General features: G+C 41.4%; 1 protein-coding gene across 2 annotated transcripts; it reads right to left on the reverse strand.

Moving 5' to 3' along the window:
* Positions 1-1,946: 1,946 nt before the first annotated feature.
* LOC138949338 (coadhesin-like) lies at positions 1,947-23,995 on the reverse strand. Of its 2 annotated transcripts, none has more exons than XM_070321130.1 (9): positions 23,836-23,995; positions 20,579-20,659; positions 19,003-19,034; positions 9,588-9,776; positions 8,407-8,595; positions 6,317-6,505; positions 4,586-4,774; positions 3,851-4,045; positions 1,947-3,317 (listed from the first exon to the last, which is right to left on the reverse strand). In XM_070321130.1, exons 1-9 carry the CDS (start codon positions 23,904-23,906, stop codon positions 3,271-3,273), a joined length of 1,182 nt encoding a protein of 393 aa, XP_070177231.1. In that variant the 5' UTR covers positions 23,907-23,995; the 3' UTR covers positions 1,947-3,270. The 2 variants fall into 2 exon arrangements, with proteins under 2 accessions (XP_070177231.1, XP_070177230.1); XM_070321129.1 differs by having other exon boundaries at positions 3,851-4,051.
* Between the last annotated feature and the right edge of the window lie 1,183 nt (positions 23,996-25,178).

Raw genomic sequence — 25,178 nt, forward strand, 5'->3', positions numbered from 1 at the left:
TTTTCTGATCTCCTCATTACTTTCAAACATTGTCTTCAAATCTTTTCTCAGAGAGTAGATTTCAATGAAAGACAGACCAACTGTAGAAAACCTGCTAAAGTATGGTTTCAGCAAACGAGCAATCTCTCTCAGTTTGCGTGAATAAGCTGGTGAGATGCCAATGTTTGCCTGCAACCACTCTTCCCACTTGTTTTTGTGAATTCCTCGTTCCTTTTCTTCCTGAAAGAATTTGAAAGATGCATCCAGAAGAGAACCATACTGAAGGTTAAAACACATACTGGTGGCCTCCTGTCTTTGAATCTGCCTGTATCCTTCCTTCAGCTTTTCAATAGCAGCATCTGATGACCCTATTTTCTCTGAGGAAAAAAAGAAAACTTCTTTCCTAACTGTCTTACTCACATCAACCTCTTTTGACTGCAAGTATTGATGGAGTTCTTCTGGTGACATAACCTTTCGTTTTTTCACCTGCTCCCCATACAGAGATGTCAGTTTTCTTTTTGGTTGGGAGAGAAATCTAGGTAGTTTCCTACTTTCTGATGGCCCTTCTCTTTTCATTCTATTCAATACATCAACATAATTATTATGATGAAATATATGCTCCTCAATGATGCCAAGTTGTTCTACACTCCATCTGCTTTGTTGATCCATATCTTGAGGAAGAAGTTCTCTCTCTAATTCTTCAGAAATGCTATCTTGACTCTCACAGAAAACACAACTGCACGGCATCCGATTCCGGAATGAAATGGCAAAATCACCAGGCTATGTTACAATCAATACCAAGTGGTGGGCGGACGTGACGTAACTGTTGCTATCACATGATTTAATCTTGTCTTGCCATTGGAGGAATCAGTATAGAAGACAAGCTTGCTGTTTGTTTTTACCAGATCAATACGGTAGTTATGGCTAGCCGACCGACGGGCAGATTGGATCAATACGCACGCTGGCTGCAACTAGTTAATATTTCAATGGAAACTAAATTTAGCGTTGCACAGAGAGAAAGGGGGAATGTACGTTCTGGGTTACTGATTCCGACAGACCCGGCATTGGTTCAAAACAACCTTACTTTACTATATTTTTTTTGTATGGATTTATGCAGTATTTTTTTGATTTTGTCGCATGTTTCATTTTAGTAAAAGTTTAGTCCAGAAGCCTATTTTGCGTTAATATTTAGGGTCTGTCGGAATCGGTGAGCCAGAACGTACATTCCCCCTTTCTCTCGCGACTTGTTTTTACATGTAGTCAAATAATGACTGAGTGTTTTAGCGAGGTTCGTCTCTCTAGGTATATGTGTGCCTCTGTGTGTCTGTCTGTACAAAGCATATATCTTAAAACTACTGAACGGATTTTTTTATAATTTTTATAAACATCGATGTACACATTTGTTAGGGCATTTGCTTTGTTTTTGATGGAGCTATTTGATGACGATCGACATATTGTCCTGTTTACTTAAGTTGAGGCCGCACTATCACGGCTACACTTTTTCATCCATTTTCATGAACGTTTTGTCACACAACCTTTGACCCAGTTTGGGATTTCATTTCAGCTTGGTACCTGCAAAATTCGTTTATGAAATGTTTATTCCAGTGTTGTCAAATGGAAACACCTGTTTATTAGCCACTTTCTTTGGAACAAGACTCATAAATTTCACATTTGTCTATCCCTTGTAATTTTCTGATTTTAAAAATATATAGTTTTATTGTATTTGATGTTGAAAATATGGAGTATTGGTTGATGTGCAAATCTGGCACACGCGCTCATTCTCATGTACCAACACCCACATACACTTTCGACCGCGCACCGGCACACACACACACACACACACACACACACACACACACACACACACACACACACACACACACACACACACACACATACACACACACACACACACACACACACACACACACACACACACACGGAAGAATAAGAGCAAAATGCAGACATTTGTGGATGCATTTTTTTTCTCAATACAATGTACAAAAGAAGAAATACACGATTTCTTTAAATCTACACTCCTGCACTTTACCTTTAATCAACTAACTGACTGGCTGACTGATTAATTGACTGACTGACTGACTGACTGGCCGAAGAATTGGCCGACTTTACGAAGCCGGTCTGTGGGGTTTAACTACTCCATGCAACGATATATAGGAATATCAAAGTGAAAACATTATTTCAAAAGCTTTTTTGCCCTATCGTTTGGTAAAATGCCTTTGCCAGTCTCAGAACCTAATTATTTGTGAACAACAAATATAGCCTTTCTGTATTACGTGTATAACCTTGAAGTATTAAGGCCTTAATATTTTTGTTTTCAAATATGCCGGAACATGCTGGGCTACGTGAGCAGGGGTGTAGCTGTAAAGAAAAAAATTACGCCACCAATAAATGATCAGTGAAGAAGGAAGAATGTTACACGTTCGAAGAAAAAAAAATCAAAATCATTGTCCTTTATCCATTGCGAGGTCAATATCTCCGTCAAGATATTTTGCCGTATTCGTAATTTCTATCCCTTCAATTTGAAAATGGTTCTATACAAAGCAGACAGTTTGGAAGTAACTGCAGGCGGAAGATATAATTCTGTTTTATTGAAAATACCGGCATGCGAATAGAATGATGACGTTATCAGTAATTGCTAAAACGGCAAACGAGTTAGCTGAATCTTGAAGTTTTTTTAATTGATAGAAGATTTGCTTTTCAAGGCGTGGTCCTTACCGCAAACATTTCGGCCCATCATCTCATACGTGACCAGGCTGAGATAAGACCCTTCACTTGGAACACATACCACGAATCAACCGCCTGGCTGCTTTCTGCGCACAGGGGGATTTTAAGGATTCAAAAACCACTGGTGTCAAACTTAGAAATTAACTCGTACAAACAAAAAATGTGTGTGTGTGTGTGTGTGTGTGTGTGTGTGTGTGTGTGTGTGTGTGTGTGTTGCGTGTGTGTGCATGTGTGTGTGTGTGTGTTGTGTGTGTGTGTGTGTGTGTGTGTGTGTGTGTTTGTTATTGTTGTTAACTTGTATGTAACCAAGTGGAGGAAAAGTCTTATTCCATGCAACAGCCTGGGTAGGTCGAGCGAGTGAGCTGGATGGATATCGACTGTGCCTTAAATAAGTAACGATGTTGTATACAAAGGATGTGTTATCGCCGGCAGACGCCAGGCCAATGCTACATGAACAAATTAATTTTATGCGAGTATGCCGGCCAAATTAGAAACAGTATTTTTGCCTGAAGATGTAATATTTTCGGTTGAAGGGGTGACGACGGTCTAGTCAACCAACGATGCTTGCCCCATAGGTTGTATGTTTGACTTGACTGAAACAAAAACAAAACACACGTCCATTTACCGAGTATATGGTAACATCAACCGCTTTCTTATTTCGTGTGAAAAGAGAAGAAACTATTTTTGTTTGTACAGCTAATTGTGTGTTTTTCGTTTGTCAAGGGACCAAGAATGACAAGCGTAATCTGTACGCATACTTTATGTCATGTTGCGCGAGTGTTATTTTCCTTTTCAACGAGACATTTTGACACTCCATAGCTTCGAACAGGAGGTTTATAGAAGGATTCAAGCTTTACACACACACACACACACACACACACACACACACACATCCACGCACGCACGCACATACACACACACACACACACACACACACACACACACATACACACACGCGCGTCCGCGCGTGCGCGCTCTCTTTCTTTCTCACTCTCTCTCATTCCCTCTCTCTCCAGCCCGGGGGTAATTGTCCCAGGGGAGGGGGTGTCTCTGGGGTAAATCAAAGGGGGAAGGGGGTGAAATCATCGGGGGGGGGGGGGGGGGGGGGCAAATGAACCTGCTTTACCTGTGAAGGGGGCTAGCTGGTTGCACTTCAACTTCTGAACTATCGTCTTGGTTCCTTTGCACTCAGCTCCGCCATGTTTAGGCGCGGGGTTTGTGCACGTGCGACGGAATCTGACCGTTTGTGTCGCACTCCCGTTTGACCTTCTGAGACACCTGCCAACCCTCGCTATGCGGTAGTTTGACCATCCCCCGTCAACTGAAACTGTGTAACATACATTTAAGTTACGTTTTGTGTATTCAAATATCAAATTAATCAGATTAATTAAATCTACATGTAAACATATTTAACTTAATCTAGAAATTGTTGAAATTCATGATTTTGTGTTGCATTTAATTTATTTGCTAGTCTAATTATTTTTTCTTGCTGTCAATAATTTCAGTAAAATTAAATATTTCGAAATTGCATACAGACTAAATGCTGGAAAATGTTATCTTTAAATCTTAAAAACGTAATTGAAGGACACAATAATAAGACTAGCAAATAAATTAAATGCAAAATAAAATCATAAATTTCAACAATTTCTGATTCATCCTCACTTGCACACACATGCAGATATAGAAACACTTCCACAGACCAAAAATAGAAGTAAAAAATCCTAGGAACGCAATTTTTTCTATGCAACTAAAACACCTTTTCAATACAAGTAGTATGATGTACGTGTTCACTACAACGCTATAGTTCTGGCAACATTGCAAACGCGAGTCATGCAGCCTTTGCCTCTTTGTTTCAACTGACCTCCACAAGGGACGAGATTGTTGCAGATTTCGTTCCGAGTGCGCGTGGAGGAACCAGAACAGGCAGTTCCTTTGTACTGAGGGGCGGGGTTTGTGCACGTGCGCTTGTCAGTCAAGACGCGGACACCCCTCCCACAGGTTTTGGAGCAGGATCCGGTTGTGGTGGTCCAGCATGACCAGCCTCCGTTTACTGTTGAGAAAAACGGTTTCATTTCGTTGTCAATAATTATGCACATACATAAATAAAAATAGATTGCGCGATGCACTCTGCTGTGTGTGGGAGAATGTGGGCGGCATTTCTCCACTCCATTCGTGGTTACCCCAGATGCTACCCATATGGGACCCAGATCGGCTAACTGGGCCCCAGATGATATGTGCAAAATAACATGGGGCCGACATGGGGCTCACATGCGGTGCTAGGATCTCTCTCTCTCTCTCTCTCTCTCTCTCTCTCTCTCTCTCTCTCTCTCTCTCTCTCTCTCTCTCTCTCTCTCTCTCTCTCTCTCTCTCTCAACAAACAAGTAAGCCTGTCCTGTGTGCATGAAAACATTGACACCGCCAACCAGTCTTCTGAAGTTGGGGCAAAGGAAGCTCCGTTGTTCGATATACTTTCAACGCTGCCTGAGAACAAGAAAACAAAGCTGAAATCTACGTTCAGGAACAATAGGTTTGAGAAAATAGTATGTCAGACCAAAGGTGGCAAGAAAACGCTGCTTGCTGAAAGTGACGATTGTATTCTAGTGTTTGACTGTGAAATGTTTAAAACCAGAACGTATGACGTAATACCAGTGGCAGCAGAAACAGCTTCGGAGGACATGAGACGGGACATGCTTTACCTACGGAGAGGGCAGCAGGTGAACAGGGTCCGCCTCAGGGAAGAAATTGAGCAACTAAACACAGACTTGCATGAATATGTGCGTGTAATACGAACATTCCTCGAGACTGGAGAAAGACTGTGAATGTCTCTGCCTTTGTGTTGATATAAACAGCATCGTTATTCGCGATCGATCACATTGACATTGGTCTCAGACGAAAGACACTGTCGACTTGGATGTGACCAAGTGGATACTAATTCCGGGTTCGGTTTTCCACCCGGTTTTGTGTGTGTACCGTACCTTCGTTGCGCGTGATGTGTAATAATTATCCCAATTGCAAGGGGCCGATGGCCCATAGCAATTACAATTTCGTATTTGTATTCGTATATTCTCTCTCTCTGTCTCTCTCTCTCTCTCTCTCTCTCTCTCTCTCTCTCTCTCTCTCTCTCTCTCTCTCTCTCTCTCTCTCTCTCTCTCTCTCTATGTATATATTAGGCAGCATTGATGTGCAAGATTATAGATACAGGAAAGCTTGGAACAAACCACTGTGTATTTTGCATACGTTTAAATATCATGTTTTCTATTTTTTCCTGTGATTCATGTGTACCCCCCTCCCCCCCATTGAAAGGGGCTGTAGGCCCATATTCAATTAAACTGTGTCAGTGTCAGTGTCAGTGTCAGTGTCTCTCTCTCTCTCTCACTCTCACTCTCTCTCTCTTTCTCTCTTGCTCTCTCTCTGTCTCTCTCTCTCTCTCTCTCTCTCTCTCTCTCTCTCTCTCTCTCTCTTGCTCGCTCTCTTTCTCTCTCTCTCCCTCTCTCTCTCTCTCTCTCTCTCACACACACACACACACACACACACACATACCCCCCCCACCCACACACACAACGCTCTTTCTCTTCAATCAAACACCACTTACTCGGGCAGTTCTGAGTGTTGCAAGCAGTCACCGTGGTTAGAGCGTTGTCTCCGGAGCACACGCGGCCGCCATTTTTGGGGACGGGGTTCGTGCACGTGCGCCTGTACTTCCTGGTCTGGTAGCCACTCCCACAGGATCGGGAACACGCCCCTGAAGAGACGCTACTCCAGGACGACCAGCCGCCGTGAACTGAGATGTGAGATAAGAATTGAAAATATAACATCAGAAAACTTCTTTTTCAGGGAAGTAAATGGCATTTGGGGTTAGTTTTTTGGGGTTTATTTTAATCCAGACTTCCTCTAAGACTACTCTTATATAAAGAATTATTTGGTATTTGGTATATCTTATTGCCCTTGAGGAATTTCCTCAAGCTCCTTGGGGATAGCATGCGGCGATTGAATCACGCTATCCAATTGTATTCGTATTTACCAAGGCATGCGACTGTTGCTGTGGCATTGGATCTGTAACGCGCGCTTGCTTGCAAACCGGGGTGTTTGAACACAAAGGAAAGTCTACACAAAGTTGACACTGAAAGTAAACCCCTTGCCGAACAAGGGGGTTGAACCCAAGCCGAACGCAACAACTGGTTTCAAAGCCGCTACTGACTGAGCTGTTTCTACCCGCCGAATGGAACATATTACGTGGACATGAAGCAGCAGTTGGTAGAGCATTGACTTGAGATCCTTACACCCCCATTCCACACAACCGTTCTAGGTCCCGTTCCCGTACCGACCAAGGATGGCTGCCACAACCATGGAACGCTGCGCAAACGGCCGTTTTTGGCATCTTTGAGCAGCGTCTGACCATAGTGGCAGCCGTCCTTGGTTCCATTACCGTTCATTCTGATCAGGAGGGGAACGGCTAAAAAGTTGAACATGCAGCCCAAACTCAACCGTCCCTACCGACCCTACCGTTCAAAGCAGTTCCGTTAACGATCATTTACGTTCCATTGCGGTTCCCTCCCGATCCCTCCCGTGCCCGCACCGTTCCTTGGTCGGTACGGGAACGGGACCTCGAACGGTTGTGTGGAATGGGGGTGTTAGGTCCCAGGTTCAATCCATGACGGGATGGACACGGGTCAGCTTTATGTGATGATTCCTGATCAGAAACGGTATCTGTATGTCGTACCCACGTGTCTTTGCCGTGGCATGGTCGTTCTGCCAGCAGTTCTTTTCTTTATTTGGTGTTTAACGTCGTTTTCAACCACGAAGGTTATATCGCGACGGGGAAAGGGGGGAGATGGGATAGAGCCACTTGTCAATTGTTCACAAAAGCACTCATCAAAAAATTGCTCCAGGGGCTTGCAACGTAGTACAATGTATTACCTTACTGGGAGAATGCAAGTTTCCAGTGCAAAGGACTTAACATTTCTTACATACTGCTTGACTAAAATCTTTACAAAAATTGACTATATTCTATACAAGAAACACTTAACAAGAATCCGTTAGTCGCCTCTTACGACATGCTGGGGAGCATCGGGTCAATTCTTCCCCCTAACCCGCGGGGGGTCTGCCAGAAGTGTAATTAGTACCTGCATGAGTACAACTACTCACGAACACGTAAGTATCGCGACTTGTGTTGCATCTAGCTATTCACTGGAGTGTGTGTGTGTGTGTGTGTGTGTGTGTGTGTGTGTGTGTGTGTGTGTGTGTGTGTGTGTGTGTAAGTGTGTGTGTGTGTGTCTGTCTGTCTGTGTGTGAGTGTGTGCGTGTGAGTGTGTGTGTGTGTGTGTGTCTGAGGGGGGGGGGGGGGGTAGTTGCGACTAAATGCTGCAGTAATGGAGTACTGGGGCATGGCACGAACAATTACATTATTTATCATCATCATTAGCAGCAGCATACGTACGTAGCATTGACGTCGTCAAAACAATCAAAAGATGCAACGTAAACAGGGTATTACGGTTTAAAGGTTTATTCACAAACAAACAAACAAACAAACAGTGGACACACGCACCAACAACCGTCAAGACAAACGTGATGTGACACATATCTGTGTTTAGCAAAGTACATAAAGTATCAGACGAAAGGGAAGCAAAACGTCGACCAGTAGTAAAACGATGTATACGTTGCATTACCAGTTAACATACTTACTGATGCAGACTTTGGTGTTACAGGAATATTTGGTGTACTTGTAGCTATTTCCGTAACACGCTCGCCCGCCGTATCGCGGGTAGGGGTTTGAACACGTGCGTCTGTCTGTGCGTGTCCGGGTGCCACCGCCACAAGTCACAGAGCAAGTTCCATAGCTTGAGTAAGACCACGACGACCACGCGCCGTTGACTGAAAGTTTGTATAAAAGTAGCCGTAAATTAAATGTAGTAAAGAATTAAAAACTTCCTGAATTGTCAAGCCAGGAAGTTATTTTTCACTGTTCATATTCAGTATCTTATTGATTACGCATCCACTATATGGGACTCAGGAAAGTGACAATTCCCTAAAACCACTCAGCAGATTACATAAAAGAGCGCTAAAAGTAGTATTACTCAAACAGACTACTCTCACCGACTCAGACTACAACAACATAAGGGTCCTACCTCTAAAGACAAAGATGAATTATAACAAAGGAATCCTGATACCTAAAATTATGACAGGAAATGCACCCGGACACATTTGTTTAAAGTTCTCTTTGAAGAATTCGCACCACTTTATCAAACTAAACACTCCTCTTCCTAGGATAGACCTATTTAAATCAAGTCTTGTTTATTCAGGAAGCACCCTCTGGAACGCTCTTCCTGACCCCCTGCGGCAATCCACCAATACGGATTCTTTCAGAACCAAATAGTCTTTCCATTTAATGAACTTTATGAAAAATAAACTTGATCGGTATGCTCTCTTTGGATACAGTTGTTCATTATCGGAATTATTGTTTATTTGTGACAAAATCACGAAGATTTGGCTCTGCGATACATTGTTCTGCTGAGCTAAAGTATTGTTGCAAAGTATGCTTACTTTGCGTTTATCTTTATTCAGTTTTGAACACTACCTTATGATTGACCATGCTTCTATATATTGCGCTTCGTGTACACAAACTTATATGTTCTACCATTAATTATGGTTTTTTATGTAACGATTGTTTTCTTCTTTTTCTTCCCCCTACTGATAGTTGTAGTAAAATAGTTTAGTCCGTCTTTAGGGCGAGGGCCAGATGCAAAAAAAGCATATCCATGGGTTATTCTTGTTACCCTCGAAAAATAAAGATTTGTCATTGTCATTGCCATTGTTATTGTCCTTGTCTCTCTCTTAGCTCCAATGCTGTATCAAAGAAGACTTACCTTTACAGCTATGTGTGTTGCAAGACTCCCTCACGCTTTGGGTGCTTCCCCCGTAACAGCTCTTCCCGCCACCATAAGGCGAGGGGTTTGTACAGGAGCGACGTTGGTAACGATTGCGGTACCCAGTGCCACATGTCTTGGTACAGGTTGAATAGCTGTAAGTTGTCCAAGCGGTCCAACCGCCGTTACCTGTTAACAACACATGGGAATGCTTGCTTAACTCATTGTCTCCCAGGTACGAATATATCCGTATCCACTCATATGGCTCTATCTGACTAGGTACGGATATATCCGCTCAGACTGTTAGCTTCAGTGGCTTTCTGTAACGTCCATCTAACGCCTGCATTCCAGCGTGTTGATACACAGTTACGACACAGTTAGTACAATTCCAAGTGACCTGCTGCAGCACAGCTCTGCCGTGTGCTGACAAAACCGAGTAAGTCCATTTTTTTCAAAAATGATATTTTTTGTTCATCAAAGCTTAGAAATTAAGGCGCACCTTATGTGTAAATTGTGACTTTGTGAAATAAATAGATAAGGAGATATAAAAAAGTAAGTCCACACCTTAAAAACTGTTTAAAGTACATCTGCCATGTGCTGACAAAACCGAGTAAGTCCATTTTTTCCCAAAAATGATATCTTTTTGTTCATCAAAACTAAGAAATCAAGAAGCAGCCTGTGTGTAAATTTTGACTTTGTAAAATAAATAGATAAGGAGATATAGAAAAGTAAGTCCACAACTTCAAACATTTCTACACAACAATTACATGTCAATTTGCTGGTAAAACCAAGTAAGTCCATCCACCAATCACAAGAACCTTTATGACGCTATAACCAATCAGAATGCAATGTTTTTGCCAGTATGACGTCAAAGTCAATCCGAATATTCTTGCGGCATTTTACTTGTTAGTAGGGGTGCTAGTTTTGGTGCAAGCATGGCTGCTAAAGAAGAAGTGTTGTCAAGATAAATGACAAAACAGTGAAAATAACGTTAACATTACGAATTTGCACAAGATGGAGAGAGAGAGAGAGAGAGAGAGAGAGAGAGAGAGAGAGAGAGAGAGAGAGAGAGAGAGAGAGACTAAACAGGGAGAGAGTGAGAGAGGGGAAAGAAATAAGGGTCGAGGGGGGGGATGGAGAGAGAGAGAGAGAGAGAGAGAGAGAGAGAGAGAGAGAGAAATAAAGGGAAAGAGGAATTAGGGAAGGAGGAAGAGAGTAAGAGGGAGAGAGATAGCGAGAGAGGTTGGGAGGGATAGAAAGAGAGATGGAGGGAGGAAAAGAGAGAGATAGGGAGGGATAGAGGGAGGGAGAGAGAGAGAGAGACAAGGATCGTCAGGAGATATATAGATAGAGAAGAAAAATGTTTAAAATAAAACGTCATAAGGTGACGTCATTATGTCTCGCCTTATCGAAAGAGGTCATTTGTGTGTTCTAAACTTTAAATGACGTCATTTGTGAGTTCTAAACTTAAAATGACGTATTTTCTGTATGGGTCGTCTGACAAGAATTTTAAAACTATCATTATAGGAAAATTGGGAACCCCTTGGACTTACTTGGTTTTGTCAAAACATTCATGCACACTTAAAAAGTTGTTTTTGGTTGTGGACTTACTTGTTCATATCTGCTTATCTAAGCACTCTAAAAAGTAGAAATTAGCACACAAGATGCGCATTGATTTTTTCTTTTTGATGGACAAAAAATATCATTTTGAAAAAAAAAGACTTACCAAAGCGGAAGGTCGTGGGTTCGAATCCCGGCCGCACCTGACGGGTAATTAAGGTGAAGATTTTACCGATATCCCAGGTCAACTTACGTGCAGGCCTGCTGGTGCCTTATCACCCTTCGTGTGTACACGCAAGCACAATACCAAGTGCGCACGGAAAAGATCGTGCAGTCCAAAGCAGAGTTCCGTGGGTTATAGAAACACGAAAATACCCAGCATGCTTTCACCGAAAACGGCGTATGGCCTAAATGGTTTTGTAAAAACGGTCATCCACGTACAAATCCACTCGTGCAAAAGCACACGTGTACGTGGGAGTTTCAGCCCACGAACGCAAAAGAAGAAGAAGAAGCAGAACTAAAACGCCTTCACAAAAATTGCGTCCTCGCTGTTAAAACCCGTCAATCGGGACAGTGAATGTTTCCGTACCATGTCCACACGGCACCTGAATTGCTTAATATCAATTCAAACGTAACACATCTATAAATAGATTCAGGAAACATTGACACCTGCAATAAAATCACTTTCGTGCCTGTGCTAGCATTTTAATGTCCAGAAATATTTCGTAATAACAATTTCAAGAAACGATTTTTAAGACATCAAACCCGGGTAAATAGTGTTTGATTTGAATTTCAAATAATGTGATTTAAGGCTGTAACTATAGTAGTAACCGTACCACCCAAACTTACAACAACAAAACATTACCGGAACAAAAAAACATGCTGTGTAGCTTAAAAAATTGTACGTGAATAATATGTATTTTAGCAAATCACCGCAATCTGATATGCTCATCATTCTCCAAGGCACTCAAACTAACACTCACGTACACAGTCATACACAAGAACCAGCTTTTATTCTTGACTGGACATAGTCCTTAGATCAAGACATGTTTTAATCAGAACAAACACACAAACGCACACATTGTTACAGGTTCGCTTCGAAAGTATCTGTGAGAATCGTACCGAAATGAACCAGAGCGTTGTTTAGAGATCAAATAAGCAAAGGGAAGTAAGCGTTCTAATGTGCACACGACATGTGTAATAGAGTAAGCGAGAGTTATACGGAACGTTTCTCCTGGCACCTGAAATGAACAAGCGACGTTCATCCTCAAAAAAAGCACTACTTTTTCTTCCAAATGTTTTGACAAAACCAAGTAAGTCCACTTGCTTAGATCTGTCAAATTTTTTAGATCTGATATAATGGAAAAAAGTGACAAAACCAAGTAAGTCTACAAAATGCCCAACAAAACAAAAACCATCCATCAGATCATTATTAAACTCGGGTTGTAAACGTACAATAATGCTATTTATCTTATTATCTCTGTAGGTTGATCAAGATAATCGTCACTTTTGAGAAATGTAATAAAACAGAAAAAGTCCTTTATCTCAGAACTAGCTTCAGTGGACTTACTCGGTTTTGTCAGCACACGGCAGAGCTGGTCTAGGCTAAAACACAACTTGGTCAACATGGGTGGGGTAGAACGTGTTAATGAAGGAAAACAACTGATCAAATCAAAATAAAAACAACATTAAAAATGGTAGGCAATTGCAACGTTTATTATTGTAAAGTCTGTTCAAGTGGCTAGGGGAGGATGTTTTTAATGATTCAGTACGTCGACTCAAATGTCTTTGACGTAGACAGACAAGCAAACACTTATGAAACAGGTAATGAACTCTCTGTTTGCAAATGATAACAGACATGTCTCGTAAATGAACAGTCACCATAATTATTAGAAATAACGGCTTTATTGCAATGCAGCTTATTTCGACCAAAATACAATTTGAACCGATTCCGCAACTCTACACAGAATACCCGCAATGGGGACGGATTGAACCGAGGCTGATGTGACATTATGCACGTGACCTCATGCAGCCAATCGCAGCCAATCACATACTTGACCTCATGAATATTAACAGCTGACAGAGTCTCGCCGAACAATCTCACATTAGGTTCAACAACCCGTTTGCTTTGCTTTCTCCAGTCTACAAGAAAGGGATAGATTCATTATCAACATCAGACAGAACGGAAAATAAAGTAAAACTGCAGTTGACGTAAACAGAGTTTCGAAATGTTATTTCATTTTTCGGAACTTGTACCATGTAAGTTTCAAGCGAGCAGAGCACAACATGGCATTTTGAGAAGTTGGGTGGTGCCTGTATACCCACCCCCACCGACAAACGTTGCTTTTCGGTAGTTAACATGGTAATGGGTTTTATTTGTTTGTTTGTTTGTTTGCTTAAGGCTGGAGCACACTTTGGAAAGTACGTTGGAGTAGCCTCCCTTCTACGTTGGAGTAGCCTCCCTTCCCGGATTTAGAACGCGTTTCGTGTCGTAACAGATTATCCACTTACTAGCCATATCCGTATGCAAAATAATGAAATAAACATTAGGAAATGGTAGACGTTTACAAATATCGACATTCTCTATCAGTATCAGTGCAATAAAAAACCAATCGTTAGAACTTGTATTTACGACATGTCGTGTGTGAGAACGTGTCAGTAAACAAGCACTTGTTGCGGTCTGGCTGAAGAACCCTACGAGTCAAGCTAAAACAGACGACAAGTAATGGAAAGCAGTCTGCGGATAAACATAACAAACTACTGATGAAAAAGTGTGTTCATCCCTGCTCTGGATAAAAGACATCGGACTGATGACAACGTGGCAGCGTTCACGCGAAAAGATTTTTTTTCAGATTATCGCTTCTACATTTTATTGCACGTACTTGGGGCAGATCTGAATTTCTGAAAGATGACAAATCGGTCTTGTGAGTTGAGAACCACATGTTCTTTGCCGACAGAAATCACGATGGGACAAGATGTAGATTGTGTTGAAGAGATGTTTGCAGATTATCGCATCTACATTTTATTGCTCAGATCAATGCACGTAGTTGGGGTAGATCTGAATTTCGCAATGGAAGACGACAAATCCGTCTTGTGAGTTAAGCGCCACACGTTCTTTGGCGGCAGAAATCACTATGGGACAAGATGAGGATTGTGTTGAGGGGCTAATACTGACTGACTTTAGATGAAGAGTTCCTAGACTGCCTGGTTTTTGTAGAGAGGCATCATGATGATATCCTGGGGTTTTTTTTACGTTATTGGTGACAACGCGCCAGAATCGCACGAAGATCGAACTCTCGAAGAAAACAAGTTTATCGCTGAACATCGGAAATGTGAAATGCTCTTCCTGTCTGACCAGTCTCCCCGTTAAATCCACAGGCTACATTATTTATCAGGTAACTTACCAAACCGGAGTGTGTGTGTGTGTGTGTGTGTGTGTGTGTGTGTGTGTGTGTGTGTGTGTGTGTGTGTGTGTGTGTGTGTGTGTGTGTGCACCGGATTACCACCATCAACGCACCCTTTTGGACTTTTCTACTATGCCTGCTGTGACATTCACGAGGATTATTGTGATTCTTGGACATTCGTGTGCCTATGCTGGACTTGCAAGAAGACAAACGGTGCCGGAACGGTATACGTGCTGCCAAGTGTGCACGTCCAGAGCGCAGTGTGAACCGAGAGTGAGTGTGTCATTGTGTGGAAGTTTTGCTTGATTGATTTATTCATGATTTAATTTGCTTTTTGGTTCAATAGTAAAATCTGTGTACGTTATACTTTGTATTTTGTGGTGTGATTCGCCCGAGTGCGAGACCCCCATCCCCGAACGCCTCTGTGGGTGGAATTGTATATATATATACTTGTGTAACGTGAGTGTGTAGATGAGAATGTGAAAGTTGCTTTGGACCCAGATACACACAGCAGACACCAACGCAACAGCTAAGTTTCAGCCTGACAAAGAAATTCGAGTGACACAGCTAATGGCTGTACTTGTTATTTCTCTATTAAAACAAATGTTTCAAGATCTTTAGGCCAAAACAAATAAATTGTCTGTTTCTATTAACATGGCTAAAAAAAATAGGGTAGGTTGGTAGGTGTTTTTGTTGTTGTTGTTGCCAGGATAGAATTCTTGAAAATAAATGACACAAAGAGACAAGACTCGCTATAGATAGATTTATAAAAAATAAAAAAAAATGTGACAAAGGATATAAAATGATTGTTTTACCTGGTCTGGAATCTTCAGTAGTAATTGCATAAAAAAAAAGTCTGATAATTATATCAATTATCATGTTAACTTTTTCTTAAAATGGGTGCGTTAAATCCTAGTCTGTTTGTTTTTAATGGACTAAGCAATCCTTGGACTGACAGAAAAGATGTATTTTAAAAATGTCCAGTTGCTTTTACTTATTTTTCTAATTGGAAGAGAATACAAATTATGCACTCTTTTCTGTTCAAATGGGTAGAGGGCGGGGGTAGTAAAAGGATCACAGTTCAAGATTTTGCGCGACAAGAGGTGTGTTTCTTTTATAAAGAGCAAAAACTCAACTTGGTATCTAACACTATTTCTAAACACTGTAACCACTTTAGCACTTTTTTTTTTTCTTCTGTCTTCCAAACTTCTAATTCAGCTTCAAAAATGATAAAAAAAAAGGTTTTTTTTCTTCTGAAATCTACAGTTAAATCACTATTTTGGATTTTCTATTTTGCTTCCCTATTTATCTTCTTAAGTTTTTGATCATCTGATTACCTTGCTTTTCTATTTGGAAGATAATATGCACTCTTTTTTGAAAAAATGGGTAGGGGGTGGGGGTAGTAAAAGCATCACAGTATACAATTTTGTGCGACAAGAGGTGTGTTTCTTTTAACTTTGATGAAGAGGGATAACTCAACTTGGTATCTAACACTAGTTCTGAACACTGTAACCACTTTAGCACTTTTAATTTATTTGTTCTGTCTTCCAAGCTTTAAATTCAGCTTATAAAATGAGTAAAACAGTGTGTGTTTTCTGAATTCACCAGTTAAATCACTCTGTTGGATGTTGTTTTTTGCTTCCATCTTTCTGTTCTGAAGTTTTTGATCATCTGACTACCTTGCTTTTCTATTTGGAAGATAATATGCACTCTTTTCTGAAAAATGGGTAGGGGGTGGGGGTAGTAAAAGCATCACAGTTCAAGATTTTGCGCGACAAGAGGTGTGTTTCTTTCAACTGTGATGAAGAGGAATAACTCAACTTGGTATCTAACACTATTTCTGAACACTGCAACTACTGAAGCACTTTTAATTTTTTTTTCTGTCTTCCAAGCTTTCAATTCAGCGTATAAAATGAGTAAAAAATTGTGGTTTTTTTCTGAATTCACCAGTTAAATCACTCTGTTGGATGTTATTTTTTGCTTCCCTATTTCTGTTCTGAAGTTTTTGATCATCTGACTACCTTGCTTTTCTATTTGGAAGATAATATGCACTCTTTTCTGAAAAATGGGTAGGGGGTGGGGGTAGTAAAAGCATCACAGTTCAAGATTTTGCGCGACAAGAGGTGTGTTTATTTTAACTGTGATGAAGAGGGATAACTCAACTTGGTACCAAACACTATTTCTGAACACTGTAACCACTTTAGCACTTTCATTTTTTTTCTCTCTGTCTTCCAAGCTTTAAAATTTAGCTAATAAAATGAGTAAAAAAGTGGGGTTTTTTCAGAATTCACCAGTTAAATCACTATGTTGGATGTTCTATTTTGCTTCCCTATTTCTGTTCTTCAGTTTTTGATCATCTGACTACCCTGCTTTTCTATTTGGTAGATAATATGCACTCTTTTCTGAAAAAATGGGTAGGGGGTGGGGGAAATAAAAGTATCACAGTTCAAGATTTTGGCCGACAAGAGGTGTGTTTTTTTTAACTGTGATGAAGAGGGATAACTCAACTTGGTATCAAACACTATTTCTGAACACTGTAACCACTTTAGCACTTTTAATTTTTTTTTTCTGTCTTCAGTTCCAAGCTTTAAATTAAGCTAATAAAATGAGTAAAAAAGTGGGGTTTTTTTAGAATTCACCAGTTAAATCACTATGTTGGATGTTCTATTTTGCTTCCCTATTTCTGTTCTTCAGTTTTTGATCATCTGACTACCCTGCTTTTCTATTTGGTAGATAATAATTATGCACTCTTTTCTGAAAAAATGGGTAGGGGGTGGGGGAAGTAAAAGTATCACAATTCAAGATTTTGCGCGACAAGAGGTGTATTTCTTTTAACAGTGGTAAAGAGGGATAACTCAACTTGCTATCTAACACTATTTCTGAACACTGTAATCACTTTAACACTTTTAATATATGTTTGTCTGTGTTCCAAGTTTCAAATTAAGCTTCACAAATGGGTAAAAAAAAAAATAGTTTTCTCATAATTCACAAGTTAAATCATTATGTTGGATGTTCTATTTTGCTTCCCTCTTTCTCTTCTTAAGTTTTTGATCATCTGACTACCCTGCTTTTCTATTTGGAAGATAATATGCACTCTTTTCTGACAAATGGGAAGGGGGTGGGGGTAGTAAAAGCATCACAGTTCAAAATTTTACACGTTAAGAGGTGTATTTTTTTTTAAATTGGTAAAGAGGGATAACTCAACTTGGTATCTAACACTATTTCTGAACACTGTAATCACTTTAACACTTTTAATCAATGTTTGTTGGTGTTCCATGCTTCAAATTGAGCTTCAAAATGGATACAAAAGGATTTTTTTCCGAATTCACAAGTAAAATCACTACGTTTAATGTTCTATTTTGCTTCCCTATTTCTCTTCTTCAGTTTGTGATCATCTGATTGTTATTTTGTTTACATTTTCACAATACAATATTGCAACTTATTCAGTAGTGTTTGCGTGAAAAAATCTGATACCTATGCTTAAACTTCAGTCGTTATCTTAAAATTGTGCGCGTTAAGCCCTTTATATTTTGTATTTTCCTGATAAAGCAAACATTGAACTAACAGAAAAAGTAACTTTTAAAACTACCTAATCACTTTGAAATTGGGCCTCCAAAGTGTTCTCCAGCCTTAACGCCCAGTCCACCACGATGGGTGATATCAGGGCGATGCTGCTTTGACATTTAACGTGCGCCACACACAAGACAGAAGTCGCAACACAGGCTTCATGTCTCACCCAGTCACATTATTCTGACACCGGACCAACCAGTCCTGGCACTAACCCCAAAATGCCAGACGCCAGGCGGAGCAGCCACTAGATTGCCAATTTTAAAGTCTTAGGTATGACCCGGCCGGGGTTCGAACCCACGACCTCCCGCTCACTGGGCGGACGCCTTACCACTAGGCCACCGTGTTGCGGTAATGGGTTTTATTGTGAACAATACAAACAGTCACTCCTTAGAATAAGTCACCCTGAAATTTTAAGTCAAAAATGTTAGTTTGTCTTTCTTGATTTTAGAGTGATCTATAGAAAGGGTCCATGCTTGACTGTAATAACATTTAGAGGGTCACCTAGAATCAGTTCTGATTGGTCAGCTAGTGATATGGTGCGCTGAAATTGTAATATACATACAAAACAAACAAGCAGTCAAGCGAACAATGAACAAACTGCTGTCATCGTGTAGATACTAAGTAACAAGATCTAGATGTGGCACTTTTCAGCACGTGTACGGGTAACGTCATCAAATCTAGTTTTTACGTCACGCGTTTGCCAAGATCTGCAGTCTTGGTTGGAGCAAAACAACGTATGATTTGGAACATTGGAGAAAAAAGTGAGTCACGGGTGACGCAATATCTACACGTACACGTACAGGTCTTTGCTACACGTTCGATCATCTAGAACACTGTACTAGCGAAGGCATGTGACACAATATATAATGTACAACACTCACGGCAGGTTCTGTAGCAAGTACCGGTATATGACCTGAAACAAGGAGGTGAACAGATTAGTAAGGACAATATCAGTGCTTCAACGGGAGGTGTGTTATACCATGCAAGAGGTGTGTTATATTATAACATATTCCGTTACAAATGGCAATATGTCATAGTTTGATTGTGTGTGTGTGTGTGTGTGTGTGTGTGTGTGTGTGTGTGTGTGTGTGTGTGTGTGTCTGTGTCTGTGTGTGTGTCTCTGTGTCTGTCTGTCTGTCTGTCTTTCTGTGTGTGTCTGTGTGTCTGTGTGTGTCTGTGTGTCTGTCTGTCTGTCTGCTCACGTGCATGCGTGTGTGCCTGCGTCGGTTCTCTCTCTGCCTGCCTCACCATCTCCATTCCCGGACCCCCCCCCCCCCCCCCCCCACCCTTTCAGGACCTTCAAAATTATATTTGCAGAGGTTTTGAACAAAACATCTGAAAAGGCGAGGTCTGAAATCAGAGGCGGGGGGGGGGGGGGGGGGGGGAGGGGGGGGGGGGGGGGGGGGGGGAAAAGGAGGGTTCCCATGCAGTTCCTAAACAAGAAACAACCTCAACTGCTGAGTGAAATTGCTTTCAAGTGCAAGGTCGAGTCTTCACCTCCAATGGGTGTTCTTACTTCGTGTGTTTTATTGTTCTTATTTTTGCTTTTTAAGGTTGTTGTCATATGTTGTTTTGGTTGTTTTAAGAGCAGATGAACCACAATTTTCCATCTATTGTAATTAATGGTTTGGACAATAAATTATCTTATGTCTTCTGTCTTACATTGTGGTAATCATTTACTGAATTCGGACGTTCGGTTTGGTTACAGTCATTCATCCAAGCTCTAACAACAGTGTAATGATAGTTTCGATCTTAACAAATCTCAATAAAGCGAGTGTTATTTACATCAATTAAGGACACTGAATTGTTGTCCCCAGTTTGTAAACCACTATTATTCTCAAATGCTAACATTTAAAGTAAATAGCTGTACAAGGTGAAAATTGGACCAAAAGCTTCGAAATCATGTCAGGTAATGTCATTGGCTCCGCTTCCCTTTAGTAACATAAGCTTAAGTATGTTGGCAAAATATTCTGAAATTCTTTAAGCAAACCACCTTGTCATTTCTGAAATACAAAGCTTTTCGTCACAATACCCCTCAAAATTGACCCCAAAACTCCCGTTGTTGAACGCATATGCGATCGACACCTGCATCAGTAGGAATAGCATAGCGCACGAAATACGCAAACCAACTGAAAAAATTAACGTGTTCTGGGTAGGTAATTGATTAAACTTTCATCCCGAATGTAAAAGTTGTAAGGTTTGCCTATTGTGAATATGTGTTGATTTTTTCGTTGGTTCGTTCCGTTTTTGTCCGGTCGATTTTGAGGGTACCCTTATTTGAGCGGCGATCACGAGATCCCTGTAAAAGAAACTTTAGTCCGAAAAGGGATCTGGAAAGTCAGGTGAACGGTTTTAACTGGCGTAGAAAGTTTAAATGAAATTTCACGGGAATTAATGCTTTAATTTGGGTGCGACATTTGTCGGAGGATTTGTTGGCCAAGTTTATGTTGAGCTTACTTGTGATATCCGCAGCGACCCCAACCCCACGTTCCGCAACTTTTGTAAGCCCACGAATACTTCGTACAGGAGTAGCTGCATCTGAAACACATAAAAAGTAATACGCCGGTTGAATACTTTTCTTCAAGATCACATTAAAAATAGTGCTAAGCAAAAGCACCCGCCGACCCCCCCCCCCCCCCCCCTCCATCCGGCGAATGTATATTTTGTTCTTACCTGGCTTGCCCTTGTACCCTTGCCTCATTTGGAAGCCTGTCCCACTCATACACAAGGCCCAGTACTGCAAGTATACAGGCCCCTCTATGTGTCCTGATTACACGTGTTGTCGAACAATTGCAGCCCTTCGCATGTTGAAAAGCCCGTATGACGTACAGCTAGCGAGCGAAAGAAACCGGATAGACTCAGAATGCACGAGGGAATCCCAAGTCAATAAGGCCTGGCGCTCACGTAAGTAACTTCAGCAGGACAGACGACGCACTATAATAATAGTAATAATAATGAATGAGCATTTATATAGCGCAACATCATAACTTTACAATTATGCTCTTTGCGCTTGACACATTTACAATTAAAACACAGTTATACAAGCATTTACATCTACATTCATAGTCAACAACGCTTAATTAAAAGCATACACCATCAAACATACATTACAAAAAATTCTTCCACTAACTAAGTAATAAAAACATGAATAAAAATAGGTCGTGAAAACAACGAAATACCAGCTGAATACCCTTAATCAAACAGAACATGTTATCAACAATACTGAAAACAGCCCTAGATGTTTATATACATTTATATCACATTATCACTAAAACAACAAATAGACTACATGTAGCCTACTGATGGACTGAGAAAAACTGCAGATTATCCCAGCCCGCTACACGTTGCGTGAAAGGAAAACAGGCCAAGTACTCGTCATAATCCCTATCGCAGCATCACTAATATGCTGTGCGTCGTCTGTGCCGCTGAAACTGCGCAGGTATATTCTGCCCTTAAGGCTTTCTTAAAGATGCTGCTCCGCTCACAGCACCGTTGAAACACAGATTTTGTATTTTTGTCACGGATAAGAATGTACCAGTCAAAACATTTACACAACTATCCGACAGATGACTATACTCATACCGTTGGTGTTGCCAGCCAAACTAAACTTTATGCGGTTTGTCAGTTTCCATCTCCCGCCAAATTGCAATGAACACGTCCCGTGATGACTTTCTGGGGCTTAAATCTGAGTGGGGTATTCCAAAATGGAACCAAATGCCGTGTTTTCCAATTAATTTTCTCACTTAATTAATTACAATGAAACTACCCCAGATATAAATGATGATGCCTTTTGTCGAGACTAATAGACTTCCATGTAGGCTGTTGACGTAATTAGTTCACGTGCGGGGCGGGCGGCGTGATTGAGGTTTACGCCAGTATAAAAAAAAAGATAAAAAAAAGGTTTACGCCAGTATAATGATACAAATTAGTTCTTAAAAAACATTGTTCGACTCCTCGGAAAAAGGCCAATGAAACTTGGTATAATTTCAAATGGATTAATGCCTGAGGCATGACTAAAACGCCCTAGGGACTCCGTGCGCCTGCAAGTGACAAGCACAGTAACTTTAACTTGACCCGATGTTAACTTCGCGAAGATTTTTCAAATCCTTTTTACCGCGTAGCGAACTTGGTGAAGTAGATATTGCAGTATACTTGACGAAGCTAGCCAGACGAAGCTTTAACACTCAGCTTTCGGTAAAACGACTTTGCGAAGTCTACGCGAAGTTGACTTCGGGCTTAATTACGGACCGGCTTTATGCTTGTGATTCTTAATCTGCCTATGTCTTTGTTTGTTTGTTTGTTTGCTTAACGCCCAGTCCACCACGAAGGGCCATATCAGGGCGGTGCTGCTTTGACATATAACGTGCGCCACACACAAGACAGAAGTCGCAGCACAGGCTTCATGTCTCACCCAGTCACATTATTCTGACACCGGACCAACCAGTCCTAGCACTAACCCCATGATGCCTGACGCCAGGCGGAGCAGCCACTAGATTGCCAATTTTAAAGTCTTAGGTATGACCCGGCCGGGGTTCGAACCCACGACCTCCCGATCACGGGGCGGACGCCTTACCACTAGGCCAACCGTGCCAGTTGCCTATGTCTAGATCTAATGCAAACATAACTGGACGTTTACTTATGTATATCAGTCAGAGCTCCCCATAGTGCGCGTCCCTGTGTCCTATACGCACTAGAAGCCGAACACGCGTACTAGAAATGTATGGAGGGGGTCCCGGGACGCACTAGAAATGTATGGAGGGGGTCCCGGGACGCACTAGACTTTAAAAGAGCGGGTCCTGGATTGTCATGTCCACCTAAAATATTCCAAGGAAGAAGACACTTCATAGTACACAATACGTGACCACAATGTTTTATAAGTACACTTTTTCGGCTTTTGGACACTTCACATTCTGCTGTGGGGGTCCTTGGACCCTCTAAAAATTGAAAGTGGGGGTCCAGGGACGTACTAGGAGGGGCGTCTGTGGGGAGCCCTGCATCTTATCCTGACGTTTTGAGTGAGTAAAAGAAAACTTTCGAAACATGTCCCCGCTATGGCGCAAAGTCTACTTCGCGAACCTCGCCGCACAAAGCTTTAGCACTGATTTTTTGGTTAAAAAAAAAGACTTCGCGAAGCCTCCGTGAAATCGGGTTCGGGCTGAGGGTCGGCTTTATGGAGACACCGCTCCCAATCACAACTTACTCAGTATTTTAGAACAAAATATGAATACCGACATCTGCAGTTAAAAATGAAATAAAAGGTGCAACTAAGAGGATTGCATTGTATGTTATTCCCCCCTCCCCCCCTTCATCTCCATACGCTAAGTGCGACCATTCTGCATGAAATAAACATTGAAACCGTGATACCTTGGCTTTTGCTCTGAAAATGGTAATATGTGACCCTCCACCACGGAATGAGTCGCATGTCACTTTTTCATGATGTTCATATGTGTATATTTTCCTGAAGAGTTTTGTATGCTCTATCCAGTGGTGAAAACCGTTTTAGAAAAGAGCGAAAACGTTTTGAGTTATAAGCCTGTGACTAAGGTGACCCTCACACTGTTACCAGACACCCCCCGGACTTATATTAAGCCTAGCGCAGAGCCGAGCGAGGTGACATGCGACTCATTCCGTGGTTGAGGGTCACAGACCTTGTTACCCCAGGCTGACCCAAGAAACAAAGTCTTTTAGGAGAAAAAAAAAGAAACGATACTTACGTTAACCCAGAAGCCGGAAAAACAACGACTGCCAGGAGTACCACCAACGACAACAACAGAACGTTTGCCATGGTTGTTGTACAGCTAATGGTGGTGATGACGATGATTCCTGGACCCCACCCAAAGCATCTGCGTTGACGTCTCTGCAGCCTGTGTATTTAAACCTTTCGGTGAAATATATCTGTGCGGATGTCTTGATGGGCATGTGTTTCGTGTGTTCAAAAAAAAATAGATCGGTGTATCACTTTGCGGATGTACCGTGTGTGTGTGTGTGTGTGTGTGTGTGTGTGCTGTGTGTGTGTGTGTGCATGTGTGTGCGTGTGTATGTGTGTGTGTGTGTGCGTATGTGTGCGTGTGTGTGCGTGTGTGTGAGTGTGCGTATGTGCGTGTGTGTGTTAGTTTGTGAGTGTGTGAGTGTGCATGCATGTTTGTGTGTGTGTGTGTGTGCATGCATGTTTGTGTGTGTGTGTGTGCATGCCTGTGTGTGTGTGTGTGTGTGTGTGTGTGTGTGTGTGTGTGTGTGCTTGTGCCTGTGTGTGTGTGTGTGTGTGTGTGTGTGTGGGTGTGTGTGTGTGTGTGTGTGTGTGTGTGTGAGTGCATGCCTGAGTGTGTGTTTGTGTCTGTGTCTCTGTTTGTGCATCTACTGCACTATCACCTGGTAAACATGACTTTTGTGCAGTATCAGTGTAAGGGTTTACTTTCACTTTTACCTTGAGAATTCCTGCTGCCAGAACAGGATACCCATGATAATGTTCATCAACACATTTAATTGGAATAGTTTGGATTTCGTGTAACTGATAGTATGTGTAATCTGTTGAAGATTTGATTCTCACTCTAACCTTGAAGCGTTGAAGTTAATAACAGGATTGATATGATGTCTGCTGATAAGTGTGTCTCTCTGTCAGTCGTTTTGTCTGTCTGTCTATCTGTATGTCTGTTGGTCCATGTATCTGCCTTTCCGACTGTTTTGTTTATGTCTGTACATCTGTTCTTACAACTGTGTTATTAGTTTAAAAATTAATTTAACACATGAGCGATTTTTACAGATCTGAGAAACGCATACGACATGAGCAATAGAGTAAGTGAGAGTTATGTGAAGCCAATCTCCTGGCATTATATTTCTTATATAAAGTCCGTTATATTGGTAGACATGTCCGGGCTTGTACAAGGGATAAGAGCATCATTCTAGCTAAACACATACCATGAATCAACAACGTGGCTGCTTTCTTTGCTTGCAGACAGGTCTTTTTTTTCTTCTTTTTTTTCAGATTGACATAGGTTATCCATCTAGGACATCAATCTAGGACATCAATCTAGGACATCAATCTAGGACATCAATCTAG

This window comes from Littorina saxatilis, linkage group LG15, assembly GCF_037325665.1.
Source record: "Littorina saxatilis isolate snail1 linkage group LG15, US_GU_Lsax_2.0, whole genome shotgun sequence".
NCBI lineage: Eukaryota > Metazoa > Mollusca > Gastropoda > Littorinimorpha > Littorinidae > Littorina > Littorina saxatilis.

What these genes read in the sequence shown, in the direction of transcription:
- LOC138949338 (XM_070321129.1), bottom strand. Translation starts at nt 23,906, where the DNA reads ATGGCAAACGTTCTGTTGTTGTCGTTGGTGGTACTCCTGGCAGTCGTT. An exon ending in GGTCGCTGCGGATATCACAA is followed by an intron (nt 19,035 to 20,578) that starts GTAAGCTCAACA and finishes TCCTTGTTTCAG; the next exon opens with GTCATATACCGGTACTTGCT. An exon ending in TACTTGCTACAGAACCTGCC is followed by an intron (nt 9,777 to 19,002) that starts GTGAGTGTTGTA and finishes TGTTGTTAACAG; the next exon opens with GTAACGGCGGTTGGACCGCT.